A 22,977-nucleotide genomic window follows, 5' to 3' on the forward strand; every position below is an offset into this window, starting at 1 on the left:
AAATACAGAATATTTATGGATTATTGCACATTTGAATTCACTCTTATGACCTTTGGGAAGAACTTAATTCTTTTGAGCAGAAGTTGGCATTCATTTTAGTTGAACTGTGCTTACAATTTAAGAACAATTTGCAAAATGTGATACTTTACTATACCTTGATTACTGACTGAACCTCACGCTGCTATGTGTTTAGAGTGCAAACTTTGACTTACGCAGTCAGCAAGCAGCAACACTAAAAAAAGATTTTAAAATGTGGGCAACATCACTATCCATAAAAAATATTTCTGGATTTGATCCTGCAGACTTTAAAGAGGCAAAACTCACATTGGGCACGCTCTTACTGAAGTCAATGGGATTTTTGCTTCTCTAACAATAGCAGAATGGGTTCTTGCCTCTATTATTCAGAGCTTTTTCTTCAAATGGTGTTGTCTCCATCGGCCCAATTCTATAAGAACATAAGAATGGCCATAATAGGGCAGAGTGACCAAAGGTCCATCTAGCCCAGTATCCTGTCTTCCAACAGAGGCTGATGCCATATGACCCACAGGGAGTGCACAGAACAAGTGATCATCAAAGTGACCCTCCTACTGTCATCCATTTACAGCCTCTGACGAACAATGCTAGGGGCACCATTCTTACATATCCTGGCTAATAGCCATTGGTGGACCTAGCTTCCATGAATTTACCTAGTTATTTTTTGAGCCTGGATAAAGGCTTGGTCTTCACAACATCTAAGACCCTTAATCATGTGATTAGTCCTTACAAATCTGAATAGTTTCCATGAAACTCAGGTAATTATTTAATGATACTTGACTGGGAGAATGATTCGCATCCATAGAGCTCCGAACACTTACCAAAAAGGACAAGTAGCATTATTCTCATTTAACAGATAAACTACTCAAATGAGCAAGAGATGCATGATCTGAACTTAAGAGCTGCTTAGGCTTCCAGATCTACATAATGTATTGCTACAAGCACCGAGAAAAAATACTTTTGCTTAAGCCATAGTAAAATTTACATAAATTAACATGTAGATATAGAAACAGCATATTCTCTGCTTCATAACTACATTTCAGATGATTATCACTGCAATTGAAGCCATACTAGTAGTAAACCTGAATAATTTAGCACTTAACCTCTGAATATTGCTGTATTAATTTTCTATTGCTAATATCCTCAGTAACATGTAACTTTTAAATAGCAACAGTTTCAATTTCTGGAAAAAAAATAGAATTACTTGGCCATTAGTACAATTCTTACAACAGGTCAGGCAATCTTACGAAATCATGATTTCGTTAACAGGCAATGAATGTTGTATTTTGTGTTTTAAAATGCCATTTAAAACTGTAAAATTTGTGAAATAGTGTACTAAACCACAAAATCTTTGTTGGAAATCATCCTAAACATCTGACAGAATTCTAATAAATTGTTCATAAAACCACATAGCTAACTATTGACTAAGAATAAGATATGCCTCAATAACCAAATAAATGAATGATGATGTGAGCAGTTGATTGATTCTGCCGTTACTGTGCACTTTATTAATAAAGTTAGAAGCTCTTCATCCACCTTATTGTATCAGCTGGTCATCTGCTAAAATGTACATGGGACAACCTTGTGGAAAATGTTTCCTACCGTTTTGCCTGAGAACAGCTCATCCAGTGTGCTCTACGAAGACCTATTTTCATTTATAGCATGTTAAGTTTAGAATTTGCAATCATTTCTAAAGTTAATATTTCTTTTTTTTTAATTCTGTGTAAATAGTTGAAATTCTATTACATACATATGAGTGTGGGAGAACATCTACAGTATTGAACTTCTACCCATACCAGACTGTAAAACATGTATGTTAAAACCAGAGGGTATAATTTCCCCTTTCAAAGAATTGATGAAACTGTACATTAAAAGATCTGAACTACGTATTGAACTACAAAAGATGGTCTCCTTTGTCAATAATTTGGAGATGTAAACAAAAATGCTCGGGTACAAAAGTGAGTATATATGCCTCTGTTTCAAAGAGAATTCAGCACCCCATGTCATCGAGTGAATGCTCTTTCAAAATCTATCTTCATGGTGCTTGGAAAGCCTCACAGATGAGTTCTCACCTTCACTACCAGATATCACTGGTGAAGCTAAGCTCCTGGGATGATAAAGGTAGCAATGGGTTGTTCCTGTGAAATTCTTGGGTGTCCTTCATGGTATTGTTAAGAGGTAGCTGTCCGTTTAGTAGTGTCAAGGGTATGTTACAGTAGGTGTGGTGATTGCTTATGGAGGTGATGGGCACCGTTGCAGCTGACATGTCATACTCGTATCCTCTGCAATAATGTCTCATTTGCATGGAGTCTGTTTGATGATAATCTGCTAAATCTGCTTGAGATGCTACCAAAGTGGAGGAGGCGCCTGTCATAGCAATAGGGGGTACAGTTTGAAGGTCTCCAAAAAGTCCCTGTTCTGCAGAGTCCAGGACCTGGCGCCGAGATAAAATCTCTTTCTTCTTTGCTGGCATTTCATAGACTAAGTGCTTCCAAAACTTAGAATTCAGTTTGCTGCTTTTTGGTCCTTTCCACTTGACCACTGAGAGAAGTTTGATGGTGTGCTTTAAAGATTCCACTTCATGGTAATTTGCTTTCCCTTTTAAGTCAATACACTTAATCAAAATAACTTTGATTTCTCCACTGACTAGCATGTTATGGAGTCTGTTTTCCATCTCAAAAATACTCCATCCTCTCCTCAGAACATAGTCTGGAGTGAGCACGATAATGAGTCTTCTGCTTTGCTCAACACATCTTGTGAGATCTTCAATGTATGCTACAAATTATAGAAAAAGAGAAAGAATAAAATAAAGAAGTCTATTGTGTTAAAACATTAGCCTGGCTATTAAGAATACTAAAATATCAAGGTTTCCTGAGGGTCTAATCCCAACCATTTAATGGAGCTTCACAACAGAAATATGATATAGAAAACTCATAGAAAAAAGTCCAGCTCATACGCAGTTCCCCATATTAATCATAATATAGCTAAGCTTGATTAAATTTCCTCACTGTTCAGCTGCAATTCAGTGACTCACAATATTTGCTTCACATATATGGAAAACTTTAGATCTAGCTCTACTTAACTTTTGTGTATAGTGTAAAATTCACAGTTCTTGCTATGGTGATTATTAACATTTCTTGGATGCAAGCTAAAGTAATCAATTCTAATGCTTCAGGGTCTAAAGAACAGAAAGATGCTTTAGGACATATGGATTGCAGCTAATTGGTGCTCAGGAAGGAATCATCCATCACCACATGTACAAATGATATTATTGGAAAGATACAAGATGGGCAGGTTTTACCTTCTTCTACACACATTGATCACAAAGCCAGGATACCAATCTTGGAGGTCCAATTATCTGTTTTAATATTGCAAACCTATGTTTCCATGTACACAAGGTAATTAACAGAATCTTCATTAGATGATAGGGGAAATAACCCAGAACAAATGGAAAATATGAGCAAATGTAGAATTGCTCAGTGGTATTTATTTTCTGAAATGGAATATGTATCTGCTACATTATTTACGCATGCTAATGTTCGCAAGAGGTTGGTGTATTTCACCAATTTCAAGCAGATATGCTGTACATCATCATCCTGTTTTACGCTCTCAGTTTATCACCCCAGTTTGTGTGTTTCTTATGGCCAACAAAGGACAAGGGGAGGTGAGAGGGGAAGAGGCCAATGAAAGTAATCTGACACAGGCCTCTTCATATCTATTCAGAGGTCCTGACCCAAAACCATTAAAGCCATGGAAAGGCTTTCAGTAGGTGTTGGCTCAGGCCCAGAAAAATAATAAACAGTGATAAAATAGGGACAACAAAAAAAAAGTGCTTTGGCTGCATAGGATTTTGCTGGTAACACTTCACTTTTACTTTTTGTTGCACAAACCATCTTTCGCAACGATGCCACTCAAAACCATGCGGTCTGAGAAAGGAGGGAAAGCATGTGTTACAAATGAAGACTTAGACACAGGAGCTGCTCACAACAGATCTTTACTCAGCACAGGGCAGGATCTGTCTTACACATACTGACCTCTAGCAGGACGAATGGTTACAGTGCACTTCATCGATCAACATCTTTTACTGTAATACTTATTTTTATAGTCTCAGGCATATGTGTAACAGCATGCCTACTGGCACTGCTTCCCACCAAAGAGATAGCTACAAAGCAGGCCCACAAACATTCAGAAATATTTCAGAAGACTGAGGGTATATTTAGCATAAAATCTGCCTTTACCAGCGTTTTATTTCACCACTTAGCAGCAAGAAAAAATAGTTCACATATGAAAAAATAAAAAATTTATACACCCTCCAAACAACAAAAATTTCAAGACATACACATACAGTACAAATATTTATGCAACAATCTCTTTAGTTAAATTTTACGATCATTTACTCATGCAGAATATACAGCTCTGTGAAGTTTTTTTTCTCTTAAATTGGTATTTTATGAGGAAAAAAACATTGCTTTCTCTTATTGAAGTGAATATTCAGCATCAAACTCGGAAAAAATCATCAGCAATAGGAAAGCTATCAGCAGAACTGGTGAAACAAAACTTAAGGAAAGGTAGAAATGTTCAATACAATGGAAAGAGATTATCCCAATGTATCAACAGCTCAGACTCTTCATTCTCTTCCTTTCTTTCTGCTCCCAAAAAGAAAGAAGTTAGGTGGGAAGCTTCATCATTAGAAGTTGGATCTGCAAGATACAGTAAAACAACAAACCATCATGCATCTTTCCCGATACATTTTTCATTCCTCCTTTAAGAAATTCAGAATATGGGTGTGCCCAAGGTCATTTTAATTCCATAGGTCACCACATTGTTTAGTCACTATTAGAAGGCCACACACATCTTATTTAACACTCTGCACGTCTGTTATAAAAATACATAAACAAAAAGATCAATCCATTTCACTCTTTTTAAAGAAATTGTGGTGAACTTTTTAATTGCAACAGTATGTCTAATATTATATCAAGTCAACTGAAAACTCACCAGACTCAAATCCTCTATAGCTGAAGAGGTGCTCTGAAGGGGAAAAAGACACCCTGGTTTACCCCTGGGAGCTCTTCACCCCTCTTTATTTCTCCTTTGTTTTGTTGTGTGCAGTTTAATTGGCAGACATTGCAACATTTAGAGCACTTGCTGGGGCAATTAGAATTAACCCTTGCAAGGTTACCATCAGGGTCCTTTCTCTAACCTCCAGTTTACAGCTGGGTCCCAGATTGACTTGCTCAGTGAACAAGGGGTTGTTTGGTGCTGTGAGCATGGCGTTGAGAACAGGGGCTTCCACACAGCCAACTTGTTTTTAAACTGCCTGGCCCATAAATATACAGTTTTTCCAGTCACTTACAGCAGTGCACCATGTTCCAGCCTCTGCTCTCTGAGTCTGTGCCACCACTTAAGGGAGTCTTGGAGCTGCACTAATCTATGTCATTTGGCTATGGTCCCAAGGGGCTTTATACCAGTGGAGGATCAACACATCCCCATTCTTGCTCACCCCTCTGGGGCTAGACTGTGGGGGCTGGTACAGGAGGAGTTGACTGCAGCCACAGACCACCAGGAAGTTCTCTTCTTCCAGGAGTATTTTCTGGTGTCAAGTAATGTCCAAAATCCAGTTCCCTAGTGGTGATGGACAGAGGCTGGAGCCTAATGCAGGACCTGTCCACCTCCTCTTTTGTTTACAGGGGAATGTTGCTTAGGAAAATAACTTAAAAGTTCTTACAGGTACTGTCCTATTGCAATCCAGCTCCCTAGCAGCTCTCTCAATAGCTGCCTGTGGGGTTTTGCCATAGGTCAGTCAGCTCTTGCCTGAACTGCGCACCGTGGCACACATGCTTCCTTTCACCTCTCCTTGTGATTTGAGAAGCATGCACTGAACCAAAGCCAGCATTGTTGCCCTCTCTCTAATGTCCCTGTTTATGGTGAATCAGGCAGGCTGGGATTCTCTTGCAACAGATGCAGAAGATTCTGCTGTCGCTTTTATGCCATCTGTGAAAGAGAACTCAGAGAAAACATTTCAGATGTGAAACTTACGCAGAGGGAATTCTCTGCCAATTTTACTACCAATTGGAAAATTAAAAAAAAAAAAGGAAATCAACACAGTGTTCTGCAAATTTCACGTGCAACTTAAAGATACAGTCATGCAGTTGTATTCCTTTGAGGGGTGTTGCTGATCTCCAGCTGGTAGAAATGAGTGGAACTGCATTCATTTGAATAGTGTGATGCTGATTTACACTAGTTGGGGATCTAAGTGAGAGGGATCAAAAGCAGAGGTTGTGAGGTTCAACAGGGAAAATCTGCTTCCAATCTTGATCCAGAGAAGTTGCTTTGGATCAGCAGCATTTTGTGACTATAAAGATTCTCAAAGGGCAGTGAAGTAGCATGAGCACTGACAAAAAATGAAAAACCCCAAAACCCCAACTCAACCAACCAAATAAAACAGCAGGAGAAATGTTTAACATTGATCAAAACTAGGCCCAAAGGCATGTTTACATTTTACTTATGAGTTTGATTCAGGAAACACGTGGTTCATTTTGCCTCCTGCTTTGGCTGGTGGGTACTGTACTGCAGAAGAGAATAAGAAAATAAACAAAGACCTGAAACCTTACAAAGTAAAAGTGACACGGATTTTTTTTTGGGGGGGATATAAACTACATAAAGAAGGTGAAAATAAAATACATTTGCCTGCCCCACACAAGTTTGGTGTGCAGAATCAAAAATCGTCTTTGTAGCAAAAGAAGAGCAAGTGGTAACCCAGAAAAGGGTAGTGGGAACGCCAGCACGTGTAATTTCCCAGCTAGCATCTGCAAGTCAGACTTGACTGGGAACTCACACAGACAAGCAAAGAAGTGAAGAGAACCCCAATGGAAGGTAAATATAGTAACACTATAATGTATGTATTACATAGTCTGAACGTAGTGTTGTAGCATTATTATATGAGGGTTGGATTTTTTTGGGCTCTTACATGACACAAAAAGAAATACTAACATTCAAATACCAAAGCCATTTGTTGTTCTATACATCATGCATCTGTACTAATGCATTTACTAGCTCCATTGTATAAAATCACCTCGGCTAAACCAAAAACAAAATAAAAAGTACAAGCCAGAGGGGCCAGCCCCAAATTACGTTACACCTACCTTAACCCTTAGCTCAGTTTGTCGTTATTCAGCTGAAATGGTTTCAATGAACGCTTTTGTCACCCTACCTGTAAACAAAGTCAATAAAAAGCAAACAAACAATCTCCCTGGTACGTTGCCAGAGATCTGCCAGGGAGGCCTATGCACCCGGATCATGTGGTTTTTTGGAGGCCCTATTCCTGATAGTTATCTTCAGAAAACTTATTTGGCTGCTCTGTACATTAGGCCTGGCCAAGGATATGGGGAAAAGCATGCGGATTGCCAATTCCCTCCCGGCTTTTGTAGTTGTCAAGCATAAACCCCTAGAAAAAGGACTAGGGAAGTAACAAGTCAGTGACAGCTACGGGCGGAAGGGTTGGATGAGAGCAGACACATTCTCTCTCTTTGCTTGGGCTACAACAGTCAGATTAAATCATTTACGCAAGTCACAAAGGAAGATTGGCAGAATCAGCTATAGTCCCGTTTCCAAGTTCAGTGCCAAAGCCCCCAAACTGTCCTCTCTGCAGCAAGGGCTTGCTAGCTACCATGTGCTTGACTGCAGTATTCCAGCTGAAATGGCACCTGCTCAGCCTGTTTTTGACAGATTTGCAAATCTGTGGTCTTGACATCTCAAAGGATTTTATGAAACTGCTAAGAGGACTTGTGTGAATTGGGTTGGCCGGTTACTACAGCCCTTAAGCTCTTGTTCAATTAGTGTCAAATTGTGTCAAGCTGTGTGGTCACTATATACAACGGTATATTAACATGGGCTCAAGTGGACAAATATCTACTATGATCAAGACCAAGAAATTAATATGTGCTGCACTTAGGGCAGAGCCTGAACTGCGAAGTTGGGATCCGCAACCTGGATTTAGATATGAGCTTCCCCAGCATTTGAAGGTGTCAGCATTCAGGGTTCCACGCCTCCATGTCAAAGAGATAAGGCCAGGCTTATGACGTAAAGATGCAGAGCAAGACTTTTCGTTAGTTTTGGCAGAAGCCAGGGAGAGAATGGAATTGAAGTATGAGTCTCAGTTCTGGTCCAGGCCCATCTCAAATTGTAACCCATCCTGGACTGCAGAAGTGGAAGCTGAATTCTTCTTCTCTTATGACAATTGTAACTCCATCAACATCAGTCTCCTCTTTGCAAGATATAGTGACCAATGTTTAATAGCTTACATTACCCCCACTTCTGTTTAATGTGATGGCTGAAGGATTCTTCTGTGTCATCTCCACTATTCTTCAGCTTCATCAAAGCATGATGAATTTACAGTCCCTCTGGGGAAGTTGATTACCCAGCAACAAGATTCCCATGAAGTTTTTTAGGTCAGAGAACCTACCCCACTAAACACTCAGATCCAAACCTTAAGGTCCCCGTTCAGTTACTAAGCCTTTTCCTTGTCAGGCAATAACGGTGTTCCAAGTGAGGACTGAGTAAAAAATTGAGCAAGAACTTAAGGATTTCATGTGTTTACTGCATCTGTATAGCCATAAGAGCTGGCAGAATTTTCCACAAGAACTTTTTTTCCCAGTAGAAAATGGGATTTCACGTAAATCACAACTGTTCAGAGAAATGGATCAATTTCAATAAAATTTAGTATACAAATTCGGAAATAAAGCATTTTGCTAAGATGGAGTCAAAACTGGAATGAAGCATTTTGTTGTTATTGAAACCGAATGCTTTGACTGACCCATAATGATTTTTTTTTACATTTTATTTAGGTGGGAATTTCAGATTTATTTTGCTTTGGTTCCAGCTCACGATGAAAACAGATGTCAGAAAGTTGGATTTTCCCATAGGACAGAAATGTCAAGAACTGACTAGCTCTAATGATAACTTACTTGAGTGATGTCCAAAATTATCATGTTATTACCAAGAAACAACATGGATCAAGGACTTTTAGACCCCTGTACAAATATTTCCTTTATATGCACCAGTACACACACCAGTGTGTGTGTGTGTGTGTGTGTGTGTGTGCGCGCGCGCGCAGATGCAAAGGGTGAAAATACCCCCTACCACATGTCCCATTTCTGTCCCTTCCTTCCTGCTGCACTGTGCGGGCGGAGTCTGCAGGGTATGATAAGGGAACCCAAGGCACTATGGGAGCTGTAGTTCCTTGACCAGCTCCTTGCCTAGAGAGCTGTCCCTGAAGTTGGGAAGGGACGACATTTCCCAATATGCCCTTGCTTCTAGCAATAAGAAACGGAGGGGGACAGGGGAATATTGTTTTTCACTTACGCTATTACAGCGAGATTTCAGAAGGTAATTTCTATAAAACCTTTATTACTGTATAAATTTTAGTAAGTTATAACAAAAACATTTTACCAATTACTGTTTCCACTCAAATTTTTCATTAACCTCTCTTATGCACACTTATGGCATGACTATTGAACTCCTTTATATTTAAAACAACGCAGTCCACATTTACAAAAAATGCACCCCTGCATACATAAATTCCTGCACATGGGCCTGTTGTAGCATCACTGCTTCACTATCATCACAATGGCAATTAATTATCTGACAGCAACCAGGCACTTGATATGTTGGAACAATGAATTTAAGTTTCAAATAACGAGGAATTATGAGGCACCTTTACCAATACAAGAATCTAATCCTGCTTTGTTTTTAGAGGTTGAACGAGCTGTAGTAAAAATATAATGGAGAGAGACCTACAGACTCTCACATACAAGCAGGCTGATGGTAAGGTGATGAACAATGCATACAAAGAGATGCCAACACAAAGAACAGTCCTTCCTTCCTTTCTGATTCACTTGAACTCTAGGAGTTGAGGGTAAGAAAGGAACTATGAGGGATCATATTGGCCATTATGTATATTTTGTTAGGACAGAGGAACCACAAGCAGTTATACGAACAGGGATGTACAATCACACTTATTTGTGCTGTACTTGGCACCCTGAAAATAACCACCCTCACTTCGTTTGGCCAGGTGACTGCCACCTGAAAAAAAGCATTTAATGGAGACTAATTCAGTCTCTGGTTTCTGCACTGAATGTTCCCAAACATAACTCCGTGAGAATATAAGAATGGCTTAGACAAATGGTCCCACTAGCTCAATATCTTGTCACCTGTCGATGTCCATTATTGAGTGAGCCACCCCCATCACCCAGTTCTAGCTGCTGGAAGTCAGAGGGTTAGGGACACCCAGTTAATTAATTGGAATAGACTTACAAATAGGCCTTCTTGCTTGGGGTCCCAACAGAGGCGCAACCTATAACATCTCCGCCAGCCTCCTTGTCCTTCTCTCAGTAAGGTAGAAGTCACTTGTACTTTGCAAAAGTGTTATTTTCATTCAAGCATCATGGAGCAGAAAGCAGAGCCTACTGCAAGCAGTAATATGCCTTTGTCTGATCTGGCCTCTGCCAGCCAGATTCCCACTTTCCAAAGTGGAAGATGCTTTACTTTTTGATCTGTGCAGCTGCAACCCACTTGACAACAGCAGCTGCACATTCTCCCCCCAGGGCTCCTCCTGTCCCCAGCACGCCCCCCAAGTCAAGAGCAGACACGGAAGTGTAAGGCGTGAAGAGAGCACAGATGTACCAGCTGGAAGTTCCTCTCCAGTACGGGAATACTCTGCTGTGCCTCAGAGACAAGGTTACGGCCCATTCAGTTCCCCTGAGTAGCTTGCACATCTGGCTCGATATCTTGCATAGTAAGACAGTATCATGGAAATGTAGTGCTGAAAGGCACCTCAAAAAGTCACCTTAATCCACCCCCGGGACTGAGGCACAACCAAACAAATCTAAACCATCCCTGACTGGTATTTGTTCAGCCAGTTCCTACAGACTGCCACATAGAGAGACTATTATTTTTTTTCCCTCAGAGGCTAAGCTAAGAATCAACTTGATTAAACCATAATCAAACTTGCCCTTTGATTTCACCGAGGTAAGCTTTTCTGTTTTGTTCAAAAAATGCCCTGAGACAAAATAAACCCTCAAATACTATTTAACAAATCTATACTTGGATACTTCCCAGTCCAAAGAGATACGGTATGCATTGCCTCATGCCAAGAAGTCAGAGCAAAAATGGACACCTTCCACAGCAGCAGTAGCAGCAGCAGCTTATAACTGCAGGCATTACCTGAAACAATCAGCCTGCGAAAGGGTGCACAACTGACTGTACCATTGAAACCTTTTCATCTTAAATGCACAAGAGAAGTTGTAGGATGAAACACCGCAGATTAGCTGGTGGAAAGTGCAGCATTAGACTGTCATTTACACTATCCGATGATAAAATACAGTACAAGAAAGTGTTCTACAAGAAAAAAGCCCACACCTTCCCCCGCCCCCAAAGGAATCTACACCTAAGAACTAGATTGCCCAGCAGAACTGCTGCTTCTGAGAGATTTGTTAAAAATGAATTGCAAGTTTGCTCCTCTGTGGTGCCGATGCAGTCTGTTCTGCCTGCTCTGTGTTTTAATCTACCATTGATAACCCGTTGTAATACAGGTTGAACCTCTCTGGTCTGGCAACATCCATAGAGGCAGGACAACAGATGTTGCTGGACCAGAGCAGCCCTGGACCAGAATCCAAGCAGCTGGAGTTCCCAGTGACCAGAATGGGAGCTGGGCTGCTGGGTTGGGGGCAGCATAGCCAGTGGGGCTGGCGGCAGTGGAACCCAGGCAGCCTGTGGCGGCAAAGCTAGTGGCTGTGAGAACAGTGGCACCCGCAGGGCCAGAAACAGCAGGGGGGCAGGTGAACCTATGGGACTGCGGGTAGCAGGATCTGGTGGCTGGGGAAGGGACCCAGTGGGGATGCTGGCGCCCCCTTCTTTCCTCCAAGCCCAGAGGCTTGACCTCCCGTAATATGCCAACCTCCTTTGCTTGGGCCCAGTCAGGTCTGGAGCGTGCTGCTCAGGGCAGTCCAACATCAGCATTAAATTGAACTTCCAGGTAGGTACGTTGCATGTTGCAAGTACACATACATTTGTGTATCCAAACATATTGTAACAAAAGTCTAATTCGTCCTCTAGAAATACAGCTTCGTTTTTCCTCAAATCCCAAGCACACAAATCATGCTAATTTCAAGTACATATTTTATTCTGCATTGTCGTCATTAAGTCTGATTAAGCATTCTCGAGGTTCTGTATTGCAGAATCAAGCCCTTTCATAATGCTGAAGCAGAGAGGATAGAGAGGAGAAAAGAGATGTTAAATCTGTGAATGTTTGCAAAATGAGCATTCCAGGAGATGTTAAATGAATACCCCTAATGATGACAAGTATTTGTTGAGCGTCTGAATGACAGGTAGTCAAAAATAAAATTGCATTCTAGTTATTGCAGCAGCTGGGAGAAACAGACTCATGTCAGATAGATCTTCACCTTCAATATGTTTATCATTAAAAGGATAGACTTATACGCTCTAATTCGCTTTGTACGTTAAAAAAATCCCCAGCCTGCTGCACAGACTATATCTGAACCACAGTGACTTCCCATAATCCCTCACAGTTCTGTTTTGGGTATTTTTTGGCAAATAGATCCATGTTTTCTTTCAACAACATCTCACCTATTAATGTAACCATTTCTCTGATGGGTAAGGGTTCACTTCCTGGTGTGCATTTTGAGCCAGGAAATCAGAGAGCCTCTTCTGTGAATTTTACTCTTTCAATTCCTTTTAACAATCTCTTTTGTAGAGAGACAGGAATATTTTGACTTGTCTAATTCCTGCTAAGAATCAGTGTCATATGCTGATGCTGATAGGGACCAAAAGTCTAAAGGCTGAGACTCCATTTCTTTACCCTATTTGGCAGCGTAAAGGTGCACTGTGATTGGGGCAGGACAGGTAGCGACAGCTTAGAGCAGTGGTGTCCGAAAGAAACGTAACGATCACCAGAGTCCCCCCTCCCTCCTGAGCCAAGTACTGCCCCACCCCCAGAACCAGGCACCTGCCGTCCCCCCATGCAAACTGCTGGTGACTCACTGGAGCTGCTGTGTCTGGAGCTCCACCACTAGAGCCAAGCCGTCGCAGCACCTGGGACCATGCCTGGAGCCACCCAGTGAACTACGCAGGGCTGCTGGCGCGGCGGGAGCAACTGCCTCCACTGCTACTTCCACGCACCTGTCCCACCAAGTGGCGTGGCACAGGAGCATAGCGGGCAGAGGGTGCTCCACCTGTGTGGCTCTGACAAGCCAATGCACCACACCGCGGTGTCCAGTTCACCACGTGTGGCAAACAGAAAGCACATTGGACACTGCAGGCTTCGCGCCTGCAAACGCAGGAATGGCTATAATGTTTTCAGAAACCCCAGGGAAACACTTGCTCCATGTGTAACCAAAAGGCAATGTGCATTCTGACTAGCTAGTGACCAAGAGGGCCCAGGAGGTGGCAAAGCCATGGCCGGGTCTGCAACCAAAATAGTGAGAAGAGCCATTTTTTCAAATTCAGTCACAGAATCGATCCATCAAGAGCCGCAGTGCGTGTGAATACGAGACAGTCCTTAATAAATAAGGTCATACCGCACTCTTCGTAACCCTTATTTTAAGAACAGCGCACACACAATGATTTGTACCCGTTAGAAAGTTTAGGTTACTTTCACCCCTGGATTGGACAACAAATGAGGACAAGGAAAATGCTGCATGTGATTGGCATCAACCCCCCACACTCCCCTGTCCCCATTCTAGGCACTATCCCACTTGGCCAATAAACCCGCCTTCCTATCCCCAAGCTTAAACCCCTCAGCCTCAAACCCCACCCCCACATCCCCAGGCTTAACCCATCTCAGCCCCAAACCTGCCCCGCCCCCATCCTGAAGAGCAGGGCTTTTTTCTGGAGGAATGCAGTGGAGCTGCATTCTGTCACCTTCTTTCCTGGTGCCGCCATTTTGGAAGCTGGGTGGGAAGGGCGGCTCTGAGCTGCATGTGGCTCTTAAAGGAGCCATTAGCGGCTCCCACCCTTCACTCTTCCAGCTCCCAACTGCTGTGCCGAAAGACTAACAGTCCATTTAACTGGTTTAATGGCCAGCAGGGGGGATCTGGCCAACAAACCAATTACACTGAGTGCTAGTTTTTAAGCCCAGCAAGGCGCTGGGAGCTGCCCCTGCTGTGCTGCCAAGGCAGTTGGCCAGGAAGCAGCAGTGGAGTTCCTGTGCAAGCCGGTAAGTGAATCCTGCAGACGGTGGGGGAGGTTTTGGGGCGGTGTGGGCTTAAGCCTGGGCATGGAGACGGCGGGGAGGTAAGCCGGGGTGTGGGTTGTAGCCATGAGGAGGAAGGGCAAGGGAGTTAGGCCCGCATGTGGGGGGCTGGTTGGGCCCTCTATGGGGGCTGGTAGGGCCCTGTGTGGGGAGGCTTGGGCCCTGTGTGCTGCAGCTCAGGCCCTGCCAGAGAGGAAGGGCTGCACCAGGGGTGGCTCGGGCCCCACTGGGGACTGGTAGAGTCCCACTGGGGGCAGCTTGGGCCCAGCATGAGGTCTGGTAGGGCCTCATGCACTGGCAGCTTGGGCCCCACCAGGAGTGTCTTGGAACCTGCATGGGGCCTGGTAGGGCTGCACTGGGGGGCAGCTTGGGCCCAGCATGGGGGCTGGAAGGGGAGGATTGGGCCCCCCGAGGGTGCTTAAGCTGCTGGGGGACAACTCAGGCCCTGCGTGGGACAGTTTGGGCCCCCTGGGGGATGGTGAAGCTGCAGGGGGGGCAGCATGAGCCCCCTTGGGAGTGGTGTGGGCCCTGCCTGGGGGTATTAGGCCCCTGGTGGTGGTGGAGGGTTGGTTTGGTGGCTTGAGTTCCACCACCTTTTCCCTCTAGAAAAAAAGCCCTGCCCAGGCTTAAACCCTCTCAGCCCAATCCCCCAGCCCACACCCCCAGGACTGACCTGCCTCAGACGATGAGCTCCATGTGCTGCTGCTGCTCCTCCATGGCCCCTGCCTCCCCGCCACCTCCTCCTCCTCCTCAAGGCAGTAGCTTGGCTCCAACAGGGGCAGACCCACCCCCGCCCCCAGCTCTCCTGCTTACTTCCCTCACCTGCAGGGTGGGTGGCTCCCTGCCCTGCCGCACTGAAATAATGGAACTAAATTGGATTGGTTTAATGGCTGAATCCCTCCGGCTGCCCTGCCGGCTGTTAAACCAATTAAATTTAGTTCCATTATTTCAGCACAGCAGGGCAGGGAGCCACAAGAGGAGTCAGCAGTGGCAGTGCCAGGACCACAACTGACTCCTTAAAGAGCCCTGGTCATGACCCTGCTTCCATCTCACCCACATACAAGCTTTTTAAGATGGTTGATTGAAACTGTTTCAGTATGCGGCAGGGTTTTCTGCACATGCCTGAAGAGCAGAGCTGGGTTGTATGTTTACTCTTTTTCACATTAGCACATACACAGAGGTGCAGATTTCCCTGTTCTAACTTGTCTCAGTGGAAGCTAATCGAATACAGACGTTGCAAACTAAATTAATATTCAAAGGCATATTTCTCACAGGAGCATCTCAATTATTTGGCAAAAACACACGGTGTAAATACAAACAAACCATGAATGCAGAATGCATGAATCTTCTGCACATTACAGAGCCTTTTTTTAAAATCTGTTCTATAACAAATCAGGAAAAGCCCCAGCTATAGATGTCATTGTGGTTACAGACATTAACATGTGCTGCAGAGTATTCAGATGTTGCAGTGACATTGATCTGAAATAGACAACTACATTTCACTAACTAGAAATGGGCAACAAAACCAGATAAACAAACAGTCCACATCCATTTGAAAAACTGGGATTATTTACATGATACAAATTCTGTTGATAAATGGACAAAGCTCTACTTTAAAAACAGCTCAACTGATGTCAACTTGAATGGCAAAGTATTTATAATATTTTTACCTGTAAAGTCAGCAAAAAACAGAAGACAACAAGAAATGTTTTATTTGTAAGATTGGTGTAGACAAATAAGTAATTGCCTGAAGGATAATTAGTGAGATAATTCCATTTTAAATGATAAAATAGACATTTGCTGCATACAAATTGCACTTCCTAGCAGCCTTTGTCAGACATTGACTTTTTTACCATGTTTTACAGTTCTGCAGAATTCCCCTTTGCAAAGTGCTGATCCTGCTTCCACTGAAGTGAACAGCAAAATTCCCACTGACTTCACTGGAGCAGGATCAGACCTGAATTGGAGGTCACACCTTCCTGTGTTTAGGGAACTCATGAGGTTCTGAATGTAGTCTTGCAAAGAGAAGACACTGTTAACTATCCCTCAACAGTACTTCACATGCAGCACATGCCTTCCCAATAGCATCAGCCAGGATTAAACCTAAGGTTCAGAAGTACTTACTCCCACTAGGGATCAGGTCCCTGTCTGGAATGAAGAGTTTGTATCCATAATGTTTTTCCAAAACGTCTGGCAGTATTTCAAGTGCGAACTGCTCCTCTTCGTTATTATCACAGTCTAATGCATCTGGATCCACTTTAGTGTAAGAAAGATAGGCATCGTATTCCTTGTTGTCTGGAGAGAAATGAAAGGCTACTCACAGTTACCTGTACGTGTACTAGGAAGAGATAAACTATTTGACAGCCTAGTTCTGAACCCCGGTGTGCCAGAACTCCTATCACAAGGTCAGTGGGAGTTCTGCACATGTAGCGAAGGCAGTATTGATGAAATTAAGTTGTTTCTAATTTTTCAACATCAATCTTAAAACCCACTATATTAAGCGAAAAACTTTTCATGGTGAAACACACATGCTGCTTAGGATGCACTAGAGATCATGAATTATTCCAGGAAGCTTGGTTTTACATGTATCCTTCACCTCTGTGTGGCTTTATTGGTAGGTGTTCATAGTATTCCTGAATTAATGCGGTTACGGGAGAATCTAAGCTTGCATTTTTTTAAAAAAAAAAGGTTCCTAGCCTTTGTGTCTATGAAAAGAAGCCTGAAAACATGACTCGACCAAGCAGAAAAAATGAAAGACAAAATATAAAGGATCCCAACCTAACTTGAAAAATAATAATTTTGAAGCCAATTTTGGAGTTTTCTTGAGCCTGGTTCATGATTTTTAACATCTGGGGGTTTTAATGCTGTCTTTGTTAATGGTCACTGCCTTTATTATACCCTTACAGTATTTCAGAAATAATGGAAAAAAATACATGTGTGAAAGAATCAAGTTTTAACGAAAGGGTCTCTAGCGATGGCTACCAGGTGTCATTACTTACAGAAAATGAAAAAACAAATAGTTAATGGAGTGAAAAAGAAGCATAAGAAAGTGAGATTATTAAACTCCAATTTTCTGTAAAGAACTGGGAAAGATCTTTTCTGTGCAGTCAATGTTCATCAATATTTTGTATTAAATAGATGGTCAGATTGTGATTTATTAGTTGCTGTTCTATAAATGAGTGCTATTCTCCTAGTGTTCCTTAAATAAATCTAGTCCACTGTGGTTCATAGGTAAAAGCAGGCAAGATGTGAGCATTTGTTTACTTAGCTGTGGAATTGATTTTATGCTGAAAATATGGGACTTAAGTATACTATGGGTTCTAAGACAGTCTGGTAAATATTGATAATGGTAAGCTAGACCTTCTCTGATTACCTTCAGTGGCTCAGTTAGCAGAAAGAAATCTGCCTTTAATCACCAGAGCAGCATGGGATCTAGTCCAAGTGATATCCTAACATTTCATCAGAACAGCAAACTACTCAAACAACAGTGATGGCAGCGCTGCTGAGTCAGGAAGTCCAGCGGCAAAAGGATTAAAAGCAGACAGGTCTGGAGACAGTTCCAATATCCGCTGCACTAGGCAACAGTGAAGCCTGCCTGCCAAAAGAAGTGCAGAGGACGACTAACAGGTGATCAGGGAGGCAACTATCAGGCTTAACACTCAGGCACTTGCAAAGGTAGCACAGGTTAAAACTCCGAAATCTGGCACCCGTTCATCCAGCAACATTCGTCATCTGGCAGGACCATGGGTCTTGCAGGACCAGAGAGTCCCAGGGCTGGGGAGAGGAGGTGCCAGCCAGCCGGGCAGCAAGAGCCCAGGGCAAGGCAGCCACAGCTGGTTTGGAGGCAAGGGGGTGGACAGCAGCAGCCAGGAAGCTCAGGCCGGAAGCAGCAGCAGGGAGCAGTGGCCTGGGCTGGTAAACTGGCAACCCCGGCTCACAGTGGCTCATCGCAGGGGCTGGGCAGAAAGCTGTGGCCTGTGGAAGCCACAGGTGGGACTGCGCACAAAGCCCCTGGCTGGGAAGCCGTGGCCCACAGCAGCTCATTCCCAGGGCTGGGCAGGAAGCCGCAGCTGGGGCTTCACGCAAAGCCATCGCCCTGGGAAGCTGTGGCTGGGAGCGGGCAGGAAAGCTGTGGCCAGGGGATGCTGGGGAGGGGCCGAGAGCTGGCACCTGTGGAGTCTGAGGGAGGGGAGAATGAGAAGGGGGTGGGAAGCTGTGGTGACAGTGGGGAGGGAGCCTAGAAGCAGGGTCTGAGGTTGGGGGCAGGACAGACCATCCCTGCTCTAGGAAAATCCCTTGTCTGGGACCACTCAGGTCCTGAGGGTGCCGGATGAGGGAGGTTAATCTCTAAAGCAAACCCTGTGGATGCTCACATTTGTTGGCTCTAAAATAAAGTAAAATCAGACTTCCTGATTTTCCAGTAAGTGAAGCATGTGTTTTGCATCTGATTTGCACACACAGATTAAACAATTGTGCACCAGTGACTGCTTACTCATAAAGTTGTGCATTTTAATGTGGTCAGCTCCCATGATTTTATTGTCAGCCTTGTGATATTTGCTGTTTTCCTCAGAGTTCTGGATCCTGGAGTCAGGTGAATTAGATAAAAGGTCTGCTTTTTTTTTTTTTTTAAATAAAAGGGCCTCTGAATAGAGCCTTTTTAACTCTCAGCATGGTCAAAAAGTTTTCTTTAAAGTATAGCTATGCACTGTCTGGGATGTGAATTTGTCCAAGAAAATTTACACAAGATATTCTTTTAAATTGTAGAATAAGACAAATCTATCTGGCTTTAGCTACTCCATTTAAAATAAAGGGGAAAGCAGAATAGCTTTAGGACCTCAATCCTATAACTGGCTGTATAGAGGAGTACCTTTATGCCAGTCCTCATTCCCAGAGCACTCTGCAGAGGCAGAAGGAATGTTCATACAGAACCTCTGATTTCACTAAGACTCTGCTCTAAACAAACTGGAACATCCAGTGGAAATAATGCAGGTCATCCATTGGATGATTTAGTTAGGGTTGGTCCTACTTCAAGCAGGGGGTTGGACTAGCTGACCTCCCGAGGTCTCTTGCAACCCTAATCATCTGTATCTTCTCAATTTTCAGGTTTCCCTGGGAGTGATCTACCCCTGCTGTGCCCAAGGACCCACCCCGTCCCATAAGGCTACACCTCCACTTTGCCTCTCCTTGCTTCCATCTCAGAGGCTCTGCCTCCTCCCAACCTCTTCCTGCATGCCCCATCCTCACTCCAATGCTTCCTGCCCTGCCCCCACCCCTTTCCTCCAGCACCTTCTACCTACCATGAACAGCTGATACATGGTGGTGGGAAGATGCTGGGTGGAGTGGGGAGAGCTGATTGGTGGGTCCCCGAGTAGCTGATTGGCAGGTGACTGGTGATTTTTTTTTCATTTGTGCTCTAGCCCCAGAGCACCCACAGAGTCAGTGCCTATGGACTTAAATGGGGCCACATAGTGACCTGTGTGCTGGGGGGACTGTCTCATGGATCTTCTTTACTTGAAAATCAAACTACAAAAAATGCTTTAAAATAGCAATAACTTGATACTGATAGCACAAGTCAATAGAACTGGCATTTCAGATGTGAGGCTGGTGCTCTGGGCCAACTGGTGTGAAGCCTTAAAGTAATATCTGGGTGTAAAATAAAGTCAGTGGCGCTCCACCAATTTACACCCCGTAAGGATCTGGCCCTTCTCCAGACTGAACATCTGATGGATTTTCAGTCTGAATACTGACCATTTGGTAGAGATTTGTTTTGTGTCTTGATATTTAAACACAGTTTTGTAAGTTCTAGTAATGCTCATCAAGCTAAAAGGGTAATTATTTTCTCTTGCCTCTTATGAAGCATCCACAGTCTTGAAGCCAACAGATGAACTTCTGGCCCCCCTGAAGTCAATAGCAAAATTGAGAAGGGCCAGGATTTCACTGAACATATACACTGAGACCACATCTACCAAGAAGCCTCTGTCAAAGGAAGTCACTGTTGGAAGGGATTTCCCGGCAAAACTTCTGTTGACAGATTGCATCGACACAGAATAGCAGATCGAAAGGGCAATCTGCTCTGTCGACAGACAGCAGAGATACTGCCGGTCCCCCTCTCCACAGAATGGCGGACCAGAAGTTCTGCAAACAGGGCTGCTTGGTGAACTGGAAGCCCTGCCTGTCAACAAAAGGGCTGCGGAATGTTTACGTGGTGGTTTTGTTGACAGAACACTTTCGAGAGGGGCGTTATGCCTGAATGGGGAGAGGTATAATGCTACCGGCAGATGTGTTAGGTTTTGTCAACAAACTGTCAACGAAGCGCATTTGCTGTGTAGACGCTCCATGGTTTTTTCTGTCAAAAGCCTGGTTTTGCCAGGAAAAGCCTCTCATGTACACCTGGCCTGAGTGTTTAATAGAAAGGATTATTATTTTGACACTGAAACTGGTTGGTGCCCAGGCAATCATTTGAGGAAACTGGTTATTTCTGCAAAAGAATAAACATTTTCTTCTCTTCTTTTCCAAAATATTATTTTCTTTTAGGTGTAGGATTTTCAAAAGTGCCGACATGATGCAGATGCATTGACTTTCACTGGCCTTTTGCTCCCAAGAGGTTTAGGAGCATTTGAAAATGCCACTCTAGCTCTTTGGCAGAAACAGAATATGGTGGAATAAATTATATGAGCCTGATTCACATCTGGGTTATAATATCTCAGAACTTTGATTTTGAAGCTAATAATGCAGTGATGAATCAAACCTTGTGCATCTCGCAATTAAAGTCCTCTTCATAGAATCATAGACTCCTAGGGCTGGAAGGGACCTCAGGAAGTCATCGAGTCCAGCCCCCAGCCCAAAGCAGGACCAATCCTAACTAAATCATCCCAGCCAGGACTATGTCAAGCTGGGACTTAAAAAACCTCTAGGGATGGAGATTCCACCACCTGTGCTTCACCACCCTCCTAATAAACAGTTTTTCCTACACCTCTCCCTCGGTAACTTGAGACCATTGCTTCTTGTTCTGCCACCCGTCACTCCTGAGAACAGCCTCTTTCCATCCTCTTTAGAGCCCCACCCCCACTTAAGAAGTTGAAGACAGCTATCAAATTGCCCCTCACTCTTCTCTTCTGCAAACTAAATAAGCCTAAATCCCTCAGTCTCCCCTCATAGGTCATGTACTCCAGCCCCCTCATCATTTTCATTGCCCTTGGCTGAACCCACGCCCATGCATCCACATCCGTTCTATACTCGGAGCCTCAGAACTGGATGCAATATTCCAGATGTGGCCTCACTAGTACTGAATAGAGGGGAATAACAACTTCTTCAGATCTGCTGGAAATGCTTCTCCTAATGAACCCCAATATGCCACTAGCCTTCTTGGCTACAAGTGCACACTGCTCACTCATATCCAGCCTCTCATTCACTGTAATCCCCAGGTCCTTTTCTGCTGCACTGCTTCTTAGCCAGTTGGTCCCCAGCCTGTAACAGTGCTTGGGATTCTTTGATCCCAAGTGCAGGACTCTGCACTTGTCCTTGTTCAACATCATCAGATTACTGTTCTAGCAAAATGCTAAAACACATGCTTATAAAGCAGAAATAGTTCCATTACAGACAAGTGGATTGCCTGTCTTAGATATAAAGGGTAGAAGCATTTAAAAATGATCTGCTTTAAACTACACTTCCATTCCAGTCAGTCCTCTGAAACAGTCCACAGATCTGCACTAAATTATTTTCCTGCTTCCAACTAGTGTTTAATAGAAGAAATGGCGTCTATTAGTTCACAGAAATAATTATTGTATTATTTTCTGATTCCTTTAAATCTGCAAATATTGTGAAACTTGTCCAGCAAGAAATATGCCTCATCTGCAATAAACACGTTACTGGTGATGGTTCTGAGTAGGGTGTGGAAGCTGGAAAATGTGAATGGAATTTAGAATCTAAGGAAGGGTCAGAACTGATTTTCACCTAAATTAATTCTTCTGAGGAATCCATTCACACTTTGTCCTCAATAAAAGGCTTATAAAGGAGGCTTCAGAACAATTTCTTTATTTCCTACTCATTGAAGTCAGTAGAAAGCCAATTAATTTCAATGGACTTTGGAATAGGATTTTTGGGCCTTATCTTTCAAGGTGCTAAATTCCTTCAACTTCAATTGACTTTAGCATCTTTTGTCTCCAATTAAAGTAAGGTTCCCCAGCAGAGGGGTTACAGTTAGTTTCCTTGAGAGACTACTTACCATCCATAGATTCATCACCTGCAAAATTCTGCCGATAGAACAGCATTAACTCTATGTTGTAGCATTTATAGATAGTTACAAGCAGAATAAGCAGAAGAAGGATAGCTCCCAATCCTCCGGCAAGCTCTATTTTGTAGATCAAATCTAGGATAAGCAGGGAGAGACAGACTGGTTATGATCCTTTCAAGCTTTGATTGTACTAATTCACTGTGCAATTTCATGTACAACTGGGCAGCTGCTCTTTATTGCTATTATAAAATAAGTCCACCTCATTTTTAGTTCATTAACTATTATTATACTTTACCCATTCACTCCTTCTACTGCCAGTCTACAATTGCCATCCAAAATGCATTTAAGCCTCTAGTCATAACTCTTTTGACAAGGGAATTATGCAGTGAATGTACCCAAAGTATTAATCAGTCTCTTAATAGCTTGCAGAGTATAATTGTATCTT

At 43.2% G+C, this 22,977-nt stretch overlaps 1 protein-coding gene across 1 annotated transcript in view; it reads right to left on the reverse strand.

Annotated features, from left to right (window-relative positions):
- Positions 1–1,477: 1,477 nt before the first annotated feature.
- The window catches only part of IL1RAPL2 (interleukin 1 receptor accessory protein like 2), a 579,631-nt gene continuing 558,131 nt past the window's right edge, over positions 1,478–22,977 (reverse strand). The window contains exons 9-11 of the mRNA XM_075007869.1: positions 22,524–22,667; positions 16,424–16,594; positions 1,478–2,808 (exon numbers count right to left, since the gene is read on the reverse strand). Coding sequence (XP_074863970.1) covers positions 2,111–2,808; positions 16,424–16,594; positions 22,524–22,667 — 1,013 coding nt within the window. The 3' untranslated portion in view covers positions 1,478–2,110. The remainder of the gene's footprint in view (positions 2,809–16,423; positions 16,595–22,523; positions 22,668–22,977) is intronic.

Source organism: Carettochelys insculpta, chromosome 13, assembly GCF_033958435.1.
Source record: "Carettochelys insculpta isolate YL-2023 chromosome 13, ASM3395843v1, whole genome shotgun sequence".
Lineage (NCBI taxonomy): Eukaryota > Metazoa > Chordata > Testudines > Carettochelyidae > Carettochelys > Carettochelys insculpta.